Below are 12,061 nucleotides of genomic sequence, written 5' to 3' on the forward strand. Positions count from 1 at the left end.
GACGTCAGAACATAATCAATTAAACTTTTACCACGTTCGTTCATACAGGTATAATTACCAATACCGGCATCCATACCTATCCTACCATTTACAATCCGCAACCCTGACATTTTGCAGAAATCAAGTAATTTATGACCATTTTCATGTACTCGAGCTAAATCTATAGAACTGCGAGGAATAATTTTATCCTCAAAATACTCAGAGTCAACCGGTAAATAACTACTGCTGTCTCCTTCAATGTAGTCTGCATAATCACATGTTTCTTGCATTCATATTACCAACAATTATAAAATCACAAGTATCTGGAGTTGAATTATCAATATCTAAAATCAAATTGCTTAAACGCTCAATTGTATCTGCGTTAACAAACGTCCTTCTACTAGAACCAGAGACCTATATACTAAATATATAGCTAAGTACATTGTATATAGGTCTCTGCTAGAACTAATCGGACGACCATGTCTCAGTAAACAACCCCGTTTTCACGCCGCACCGACCCGCGACTTGTCCGATAGGTGGCACTGATTTATAGAAATCCACATGCCGGTAAGATCTTGGACCGATCATTTGTAAGTCTGTATCAAGCAATAATACTATTTATACAATACGATGTCTATGGCTTGGGTATAATCCATTAATCAGTCTCGACAATTACGATCGACCCACTTTCATTTATTAACTATATACCGTCTATATTTCACCTATCGTATTTCGGAACTCCTCGTGCATGTGACCAATTCTACTGGTATATAGGCCTAAAGAGGGCGCTGATTTATGGATAATTCATTTATGGATATTTAAAATGGATTTATGGATATCCATAATTCAGCTTGAATAATGGATATCCATAATTCATTTTTTGATATTCATAAATCTCTTGCTAATATCCATTTTCATGAATTATGGATATCCATAAATACGTATATTTATTGCTATTAGAAATAATTATGGATATTTAGAATTATTTATGGATATCAATAATTCCTTTATGGATATCCATAAATAGTGACTTTTTCCACTTTGGCTTGCCATATGTAGCTAGCAAATGGAACTGTAAAATCCTTATCATGTAGCTGACAAATGGAACTGTAAAATGATCCTTAACCGCCCATTGAGTATGTACATGTCTCTGGTGTATCATTAACTGCCCCCTGAGTATTTGATACCACAGGGGATTGCAACACATTCGTATTCGACATAATCTGTTATTGGGTCGCATTGTACAGTCGGTTAGAGCGTCGACACTACCCGAGGCTACCCGAGTTGATTTGTGTTTCTTGGGAAGCTGAGAAAACGTGCTGTCGTGGTTGTGTTCTTGGGCAAGACACTCTACCCTATAATTGTTCTGGATTCTAACAAGAGTAAAGACCATTGTATATACATTTATAAAAAGCCAACTTAAGTTGTTTTTTTATTTACCTGTATGATAATAAGACCAGTTTCTCTATTGTTCTGTGTATCACTATAGATATATACATGTACCTGTACCTGTACATCATTATAGAAAGTTAATTATGCGTATTACGTTGACTTTGATTCTAATCTGTACTGTAAGTCAGTGAAATGACACAGTAGATTGATGGAATTTAAAATGTAGTGGGGGATATTTGTAATAATTGTACATTTTGTGTTCTATATGTTAACGTATTAGGCATTGTGTCGAGTCCACCGGGTGATACCGGAAGTTACGAATCCGACGAATGAATTCAATGAATTTTGAAGTAGAGACTTTAATAACGTCAACACTTATTTCCTTTAATTTTCAGGATAATGCCAACACGTAAAAAGATCACGCGCCCAAAGAAAGGGTTAAATCCAATTTCGTTAACTCCAAAACTTAAACGTTTTATTACGCCTACAAAAAATACGCATAAACCTCAACGGTGATCAAATGTAAAACACCAGAATCTTCCGATAACTGGGTAAATCTAGAATTATCTGGAAATAAATGAAATCATGTGTCATATTGATTACTAATATTTGATATCTGAATAAAAATCAAATGAAAGCCTGTGTACTGATATTCCACGTCGGATTCAGATATTGGAGAGAGATTTTCCCCGTCGGAATTTTGGGTGCCATTATAATTTGCCAATTAAGGTACTTTATAGCTGTAATCCAAACAAATTGTTGATTACTAATAGTTTATTGTAGTCAATGTTTAATGCCAAAACTCTGTCCATCGTGTTAAAATGCCATGTATCACTATAAAACATACCCCAGCCATGTCCTTACGCCCTTCGGGTAGATACTCCCCGTCGGATTGTATATACTCCCCGTCGGATTCGTAACTTCCGGTATCACCCGGTGGAGTCCCTGTGTACATGTAATTAGTGTACTGTGTTTGATTGGTCGGTCGTTTGTGCATTGTCACCTTCGTGTAAACGTTGGGCCCAGATTATATGTTATTGTGTAGTTCACTTGTTATTGGAATGTAAATGAATATCAACTGTTTAATTGAGTCGAGTCTCCTTCACCAACACTGACAAGCAAATCCAACGAACCTGGGTTGACGGACGTTACAAGGTAGTGAGCCGGGTGCGGTTTGTACACTACAAACTGGGCCCGTCTCGCTCCTGTTACATCAATCGCCATGAATATTTCATAAAAAGTTATAAGTTATGATTTATTCGTGTGTAAACATATTTTGTATTATCAGTTAATTTATAAACTGTGGTTTATATATATTTTCTTGCATGCAGTCTGATAGCGAAAATGACGTACTTGCAGCTTTAAGGTAATTTAGTCGTACCGGAAGTTGCGTAAGTTATATTCCCCACATGCTTCCGGTTTCACGTCAATTGCGAAAGATCAGCAGCAAACTAGAGTGAGTGACAACATACGTACTACATAATCCATTGAACTGTCTGTAACTTAAGTGACACAATGCCTAAGAAGGGTAAAGCTAAGACGAAACAACAGGAAGAGTGGAACGACGACGACGATGATCAAACTTTAGAAGAGAGAATGGCGGGTTTAGGAACGGAAGAGAATGGCGCTGAAGTTCCAGATAAAAGCAAAAAGAAGAAAAATAAAGAAAAGGTGATACCTCCTATGTGTAGTACATAATGTGAATCACCTTGCTATTTATTAGTTTTGAATAATAAAATGATTTAAATAAAATGTAGGCGAAACCGATCATTGTTACTTAAAATGCAGAACAGCAGCCTCTCTCCCCCCCCCCCCCCCCCCCCCCCCGACCCCCGACGTTAGTTTAAAAAGACGATCTTATATTTTCATACTGAGTACTGAACGTGTAAATATATTTTGATCGAGATCAGTGGTATGTTTGGTTATAATTACTGCTTTAAATATGATTTTCATAAATACGTATTTATGTACATTTTTCATCATTTGCATCGCCTGGTTGAATTGTATGGTATTGCTCTGTGACCTATTAACAGATCATTTATTACCAGTAGTAAAATGACAAACAAAAATGTCTGTTTAGGGTTTTGTGACATGTTTGTTTAGGGTCCGGACCCTGCCATGGTTTTACCCCAAACCAAATATATTAAAACTTTTAATTTGTTTAAATTTAGGGAAAATCTGCCAAACTCAAAAAGTTGGCTGAATTTTTTGCTGCAGAAGATGAGGGAGATGAAGAGACTACAACAGAAAAAGAGGTTAGTTCTAACTTTCTAAATACAGTTGTTCTAAATAAGCTACTGGTGTAAAATATCTGAAGTCGAAACTTTGATTTTAAGAACCATATATAGCAATACATGTACAATACATTTAAGTAATTTTGGGATGCTATTAATTATTTGTTTGACTTAAATTCAAAGATAAAAAGAGGGAGGTAGTACAGTTAAGTATGCAACTTTGGTATTGTATGAAAATATACATCTGTGACAGCCTATTCTTGTTATCAATTAATCATAATTATGATTTATCAGATGTTGTACCTTAAAACATATTACAAAAGATGTTAGCTACAATGTATTACATAGGATACATCCTACAATAAATAATACATCCAACTAACTAGTTTAGTACATAAACAATATACACAAAGTAACACAGTTAATTGAATGTTTAAATATTAATCATTCTTTATTTTTTAGCTGTTTTTAATTTGTTAATTTGGTCGAATTGGTAATCATTCTGCCTTCATTGTTTAGCCTACAGATACAAAACAAGAAACACAAAAACCTCCTACAGTAGATCGAGTGTCACCAGACGATATGTACAATGAGGATGGAGAGGAGGCTGATGGAGACATGAATGGTGATGAGCAGAAAGGTAAATACGTCAAAGTTTTAGGTTTGGGTTATAAATTATCAAACAAAAAATCAAAATATCCAGAGTTTGTGGTATTTATCTAACATACCATGCATTTAATTGTTATAATGCTATTATAGTAGTTTCCTTCATGGAATAAGTTCTTATAGTATCCAGCAGTTGTATGTGCATGCATGATCTGCCTTAACTATTTGCCATGATATTACAGATGATAAAGAAGAAGAAGAAGAGGAAGCTAAACCTAAACTTAGTAAAAAAGAACTCAAGAAATTGAAGAAAAAGGTATGTAGAAAATTAATTTAATATATATATATATATATAGGGTTTGAAATGAGTTTGCAAGCCTTACAGCAAAGATGAAAACTGAAAAAGATGAAAACAAATTTCAGATACTTTTTATCACATTACTCAGAAAACCTACGTTTTGACAGGTTTTTATCAAACAGAGATGGTCATTTTGTTGCGCCATTCACAATTAATGATATCATGTCATTGTCCATGTTATAAGATAAGATAATATAAGTTTTATTACCAGTGCAGGACCTTTTGATGCTCTATACCGGACTCCAAAATATGATTATTACAATAAATAGAATCAATAAAATGTGACATTTACAATTCCTATATAATTTCACACTTATAGTTATATAAAAGTTCCTGCTTTTCCCAATGATTATCTAGTCTGTTTTTGAAAGCATTTACTGTTCGTGCTAAGACAACATGTTCTGGGAGATTGTTCCATATTCTAACATTGCGCAGACCAAAAAAGTTTTCCTTATATCTAGCTGAGAAATGACATCACAATAGAAATTGGTAGAATGGGTAAAAACATCCTCAACTCTCATTGTCAGTCGTAGAAAGATGTCAACAGGAAAATGTTTGGTCATACAAGAATCTAACATTGAAAAGGTTAAGGAGCTTAATATCCTACCTATATCACTTATAGTACAATCTGTTCCAGGAGCTCTCATTTCCTTGATATTGAAGTGAAACATCTTGCTTGAAATCAGAATACAAAATGTAATAAATTGCTCATCCTCCTGATCGAATGAAAATGTTCCCGAGGTTTTCTTAGTAATGTTTCGGGACAGTATTGATAAGGACTTCTCTTGCTAGATAGTTGGTTATAGATTCTTGTAAGGAATACATATATTTGGCATTGCAGAATATATTAAAGAAATGTTGGCTACAGAAATGTTATCAATGTCCTTTCATCTTATGAAAGCTTGAACCATTAATTTAAACAAATGGATCCCCCTCCGATTCTGGGACACTTGGATATGAGATAAAAATAGCTCAGTTTTCTAGAAGTATAGACTAAAAATGCACATGGAAATGAAGAGAAAAAGTACTGGAAAATGAATTCTGGTATGAACAATCTGTATGAACCATGATATTACACTAGTGACATACATGCGTGTATATTACACAGCAAATTCACTGGATAACAGGATGATCATGTGATAATTACAATACATATACAGTGTATGTAGATTATTACTGGCTTGTTATTGAACCAAACTGCCTGTGTATGGCTATATGACCCCTGTCCCTTCTAACCTCATGTGGCAAGAGGTCAAAATCTATTCTCTGAATAGGGAAGTGGTATATATTTCAGATCCTATCTCTGTGATAACATATCTATCTGTTCGATTGGTATTTATAGCTGTTATGAATGACATGCCTTTACAGGCATCTCATGCTTCCCTGTGTACCACTTATTAAACTCAAAGCTATATCAAGTCAGTTTAATAGCTGTATATTTCCTACTTTTCATTGTTATATTATGTGAATATTGAATAATATATGACTTTTACGTAAAAGAACTTACTGTAAAGGTGTAATTGTCTGGTGTTTGGGTTGTAGATGGAGTACCAGAAACAGTTGGAAAGTTTGGGTCCGGACAGTATAGAACAGTTTTCTGTGTCTCAAGCAGAGAGGTCCTCCAAAGCATCACAGCTCGACAACCAACTTGACATCAAGGTATGGTGAAACCTGGGAGACAATAGATTTCCTCTCCCTGTGTCTTGTACATATATGTAAGTCCCCTACTGATGGTGAATCAAGGGGACAATAGGTTTCTTCTCTTATTGATCAAACTTCACACACAAATAAGAGCCATAGTATCTGGGACAAGCATGAGTTTCAGGGTTTTTGGGTCAAGGCCAAGAGTCACTGTTACTATTTTACGGGGGGTAGGTAGTGGACATGTATGGCTTTAACAATACCCGGTATGCTTGTTTTAATGAAAATTGTAACACATATATATGTACGTACTGAACAGTTCACCGAGAATTGTTCACCAGGCATTGTTTGGTGTGTAACTTGGTTACTTAAACTTTACATTTCTTGATTACTACCTCATAATGATATAATAAATAAATGCTTATTTATTCAGTTTCAAAGTAAAGCAGAATTTTCTGTGTTTCCGTGGCAATATATTATGGTGCTATTTTCTCACCCACGTTTTAGGTGGAGAATTTCTCAATATCAGCTGCTGGAAAGGATCTCTTTGTGAATGCCAGTCTACACATTACAGCCGGACGCAGATATGGACTTGTTGGACCTAATGGGTAAACTGAACAATACACTTATAGCTACTGGGCTGGTGATAACTTTATAACAAAGTCTATTTGTTGATATATAATGGAATGATATTGTTTGTCTGGAAAACTGGTTTCTATTTGTGTACTGTTATTACATGTATCTGGTGTGTAATGGAATTGCTGTTGTTAAACTGGCACAAATATTCAGGCCTCAATCAGATGTTCTGTCCATTGCAGACATTTATTGTCCATAAATCTTTTTATTTTTAAGTTCAAGGTGTAATTCTTTTGTTCACAGACACGGAAAGACAACCTTACTGAGACACATACAGAAAAGAGCACTATATATCCCATCCAACATAGATGTTTTGTATTGTGAACAGGGTGAGTTCTGTTGGTGAAATGTTAAGACATTTTCAACATGGCAAACAATTCAGTGTTCATAGGATACCTTATGTGAAACCAACAAAATAAACTAATGAGACTGTCATAAAGGTTATTGTAAACTCTCCTTGTCTCGCATTACTTCAGGGTCCTACTGTATCTCCTCGTCCCCAACCCCGCTGCAGCTCCTCATCCTCTTCCCACTGTACCTCTGCATCCCTCATCCCAGTGCATCTCCTTGTCCCCATCCGACTGCAGTTTTAAGTCACACTTCAGCTCCCTGCCCCTTGTACCACTTCAGCTCCTCATCCCTCATCCCAGTGCATCTACTTGTCCCCATCCGACTGCAGTTTTAAGTAACACTTCAGCTCCCTGCCCCTTGTACCACTTCATCTCCTTGTCCCCATCCGACTGTAGCTCCCTTTCCCCTGTCCCACTACAGCTCCCTTTCCTTTGTCCCACTTTAGCTCCTTGTCCCTCATGCTGCTGCTCATGTTCCCTTGTCCCTCTGCAGCTCCTATCTTCCATTCCCATCCATCCCTTATCTCACTGCAGCTCCGTCCTTTATCTCACTGCAGCTCCATCCTTTATCTCACTGCAGCTCCGTCCTTTATCTCACTGCTGCTCCGTCCTTTATCTCACTGCAGCTCCATCCTTTATCTCACTGCAGCTCCGTCCTTTATCTCACTGCAGCTCCGTCCTTTATCTCACTGCAGCTCCATCCTTTATCTCACTGCAGCTCCGTCCTTTATCTCACTGCAGCTCCGTCCTTTATCTCACTGCAGCTCCGTCCTTTATCTCACTGCAGCTCCGTCCTTTATCTCACTGCAGCTCCGTCCTTTATCTCACTGCAGCTCCGTCCTTTATCTCACTGCAGCTCCGTCCTTTATCTCACTGCAGCTCCATCCTTTATCTCACTGCAGCTCCATCCTTTATCTCACTGCAGCTCCGTCCTTTATCTCACTGCAGCTCCATCCTTTATCTCACTGCAGCTCCGTCCTTTATCTCACTGCAGCTCCATCCTTTATCTCACTGCAGCTCCGTCCTTTATCTCGCTGCAGCTCCATCCTTTATCTCACTGCAGCTCCGTCCTTTATCTCACTGCAGCTCCGTCCTTTATCTCACTTCAGCTCCGTCCTTTATCTCACTGCTGCTATCGATCCGTCCTTTATCTCACTGCTGCTCCTGACCCTTGTTCCTCTGCAAATCCCTATCATCTGTCCCACATCAGCTTTTCATCCCATGCATACAAATTATTTTCACTAGATTATAGCAGGTTAGAAATGATTATATAATTGTTTGGTAAAATTATAGTGTACCTGGTCATTTTAAGGTCCAAAGCTGATTACTTCCCCAACACTGTTTTATCTAGACAGTGCTTTAATCAAGAACTTGTTCCATAATGAGGTTAAACATCGATGGGATATGTTCTGTTTAAGCAATGTGCAGAACTGACCTTCTTCATATTCATGGGCCCCAAATGGGGTTACTGTACAGTTTATTAAGTTGGGTTTGTATATTCATTTTTTACAGATATATATGTATTGTACTGTTATATTAGTTCATTGAGGTTGTTAAAAGTTTATTTAACCACAAATGTTTTAATGTAAAATTGTCTCTCTATCAGTATTCACTTGATAAATTTTGATTTCATAAACTAAAAGACCTAATATAAGATTTTACAAGATACAATGATGCAAAAAGAAACTGTTTCATATTTATAATTTTATTGGTAGTACAGGGATTCTCAAAGGGTATAATCTGTTTTATTATAGAGGTTGTGGCTGATGAAACACCCGCCATTGATGCTGTATTAAAGGCCGATGTTAAGAGAACAGAACTATTAGCTGAGGAGAAAGTATTGTTTGCTGAACAGGAGAAAGGCAATACGAAAAACTCTGAACGTTTAAAAGAGGTTTGTAGGCCAAAGATGAATGATGAGGACATGTCGGAAATAATATATAGTGTTTTGGGAACTCGCTTGTAACATTTATCCATGTCGCAGCACGATCAGGAATCCCCTTAAAAGTGGACAAGATTTCTGGTGGACACAAATAGTTCTAACTAATATTTAGACACAAGTCACACTTAAAATGGTGACCATCGTGACCAGTGTTAACCCTGAAGACATCCCACTCCTGATTATTTGCAGATAATGCCAGTAGAGCACCGTTTTTTTTATTCAAATATTTTCATTTTTACCAGAAGTTTAAACAAAGTAGATGTTTTTTGTTTGCTTTTTTTTTTACTGAAAGATTTGCTAGATATACAGGCAAACCTAAATCTCAAAAAGAGTATTAGAGGTATTTGTAGCATATGTATTTACTGTCGCAACTGAATAAACAGGGTCTTCGAGTTCGAAGTAATGAAGATGGACTGTATATATTTATATCCCTTTATATCTGTGAATTGATTGTAGTTAGTTATCAATTTTATTTGCAGTGTTGATCTTTCATCTTCATAAAATTCATACATACATATATATATATATATGTATGTATGAGACAAGATACTTAAGAACTAGCATTGCTATTAGATTGAATTATATTTGTTAGAATTGTGTTTTTAGGGACTTTTTTTAAAGGTGTGGTGTAATCAGGAGGTCCTTTTGTCTGAACTTTTTCTGAACGATTGTTAAGCTAATATTGGTGGCTTTGCTAGGTTTACGAGGAGCTTATAGCTATCGGAGCTGATGCTGCAGAACCCAAGGCGAGGAGGATTCTGGCTGGTCTGGGATTTACCTTTGAGATGATGAACCGCCCCACAGTAGCCCTTTCTGGAGGCTGGAGAATGAGAGTCTCACTTGCTCGTGCCCTCTTTCTGGAACCAACGCTCCTTATGTTGGATGAACCTACCAATCATCTAGACCTCAATGCCGTTATCTGGCTTGATAAGTAGGTGTATTCTGCTTGATCATGTTTAACTGGTTTGTGTATTCACAAAGGCATTATATAACACATATTGAAATACACTGCCTGACCTGTAGACATATTTATTTTATTAAAACTAATACTATTCAAACCTTTAAATCAATTGGATTGAACAACAGACTAAGGTCTACCTCAGATTTCTCGATTGTTATGACAAAACGATCATTATATAAAATAAACATTACATTCTTTTGAATGGGATAATTGTTCACTGTAACAAGAAATGTTCATGACACTTTCTTTGGTGGTTTTGAGCTCTCAAATTATTTGGTTGATAAAATCTTTCATGGTTAGCTCATGCTACAGTAATGTAACAATAATACATACTAGTATTTGTTGTACAGTAGAAAAAAATTATTACCTCCCTTAGATTGATGATGAACTGTAATCTGTTGATTGTGTTTGTAACATTAACAACCATCATCTTAGTCTCTGTAACTTTACAAATTCACAAATATCTATGTACTTTGTATTTGTGATATTCAAGATTTAGAAATGTTTATAAATAAAAAATTTGTTATCAAAACATAGCTGTCATCATGATTTTAATAGAAATATGTTTTATATGTTAAAATATTCATGTTTTGTGTATCCTACTAGTTACCTACAGACCTGGAAGAAGACATTACTTGTTGTGTCTCACGACCAGAGTTTCCTCGATAACGTGTGCACAGACATCATACATCTCGACCAACAGAAACTTTTCTACTACAGAGGCAATTATGGTAAGCCTATTCTCAGCTTTGATATGGTTTTGCCCAGTACGTAGACTATGACTGGATATCGAATAGAACAGTGGAAACTACCACATGGTCATCATACGATTAACTTTAATGTAACAAAATTTCAGAGGATTGGGGTGTATTAGTGATGAGACTATGATCAGTTAGACTAATTGTCTACCTGGTTACTGATCCGATAATCGATGGTTATTTTTAGCTCACCTGCCCGTAGAGCAAGTGAGTTTATGTCATGGTGCAGCGTCCATCGTACGGCCGATGTACGTCCGTCTGGGGTCAACTTTTCAATTTAAGCAACTTCTTCTCAATAATCAAGAGGCCCAGAGACCAAATATTAGGTTAAAAATCTTTAAACAACTACTTCTTAATAGCCAAGGTCTGTAGCATGCTTGAGTGAAGGGCAAATTTGTTCAAATGAATTACCTTGACCATGATTTAATTAAGAGTTGGAAGTTAAGAATTGGCTAAAATATTTAAAAGACACCTTTTCAAGTAGCTGTGAGACTGGGACCATTGGGTCCTTGTTCATGTTGATGATTCCCATTGTTTTGGAACCAACAAATTTCATACACTAGAGTAGAATAAGACCAGGGCCCAGGAAAAACTTTCAAAAGCACTCGTCCATCGGACGAGTTGCCTGAATAAAAGTACTCGTCCAAACAAAGAATTCACTTGTCCAGAAAATTTCAGAATTATCTGCTATACCACATTCTCATTTTTCACATGGCTGTTTACCAATTGTATTCAATACGTTTACGCTTGATCTTATAATGTTCATTACGTTAGTAAAGTTTTAATCCATCAATAGAAAGACCGATGATTCAACTAATACAGGAATGTAGCGAATGTAAACATCGGGAAATAGGTCACATTACGCGAGAAATTGTGAGAAAGTTTTCAATGAACCAGTATAAAATATAGCTGTGACTTAATCAGTTATTTGTCAGAAATCATAAGAGTTACCGTTTTCATTTGAATCAGTCGTGTCAACACAACTGCCATCCTGTTTTTCAGGTTGACTGACAATAAAAATAACCATCCAATTTTCGTTGAGCCATTTTTATGCAGACATCCTTGGACAACACCCATTATACTATAACATGTCACCCGGAACACTCGGAGGTTATCGGTCATCGTACATGACTTCCGATTTACAGACGTAGATAGTCCTACTTACCTGCTATCATGCAGTAATCTTACTATTTTTCGTAATAAT

At 36.3% G+C, this 12,061-nt stretch overlaps 1 protein-coding gene across 1 annotated transcript in view; it reads left to right on the forward strand.

Moving 5' to 3' along the window:
* Positions 1–2,758: 2,758 nt before the first annotated feature.
* LOC117321801 (ATP-binding cassette sub-family F member 1-like) overlaps positions 2,759–12,061 on the forward strand; it is a 46,529-nt gene continuing 37,226 nt past the window's right edge. Inside the window, exons 1-10 of the mRNA XM_033876377.1 lie at positions 2,759–3,042; positions 3,543–3,626; positions 4,125–4,245; positions 4,454–4,527; positions 6,112–6,228; positions 6,718–6,818; positions 7,090–7,175; positions 8,951–9,090; positions 9,837–10,069; positions 10,706–10,830. Coding sequence (XP_033732268.1) covers positions 2,887–3,042; positions 3,543–3,626; positions 4,125–4,245; positions 4,454–4,527; positions 6,112–6,228; positions 6,718–6,818; positions 7,090–7,175; positions 8,951–9,090; positions 9,837–10,069; positions 10,706–10,830 — 1,237 coding nt within the window. The 5' untranslated portion in view covers positions 2,759–2,886. The remainder of the gene's footprint in view (positions 3,043–3,542; positions 3,627–4,124; positions 4,246–4,453; positions 4,528–6,111; positions 6,229–6,717; positions 6,819–7,089; positions 7,176–8,950; positions 9,091–9,836; positions 10,070–10,705; positions 10,831–12,061) is intronic.

Source organism: Pecten maximus, chromosome 2 (assembly GCF_902652985.1).
Source record: "Pecten maximus chromosome 2, xPecMax1.1, whole genome shotgun sequence".
Lineage (NCBI taxonomy): Eukaryota > Metazoa > Mollusca > Bivalvia > Pectinida > Pectinidae > Pecten > Pecten maximus.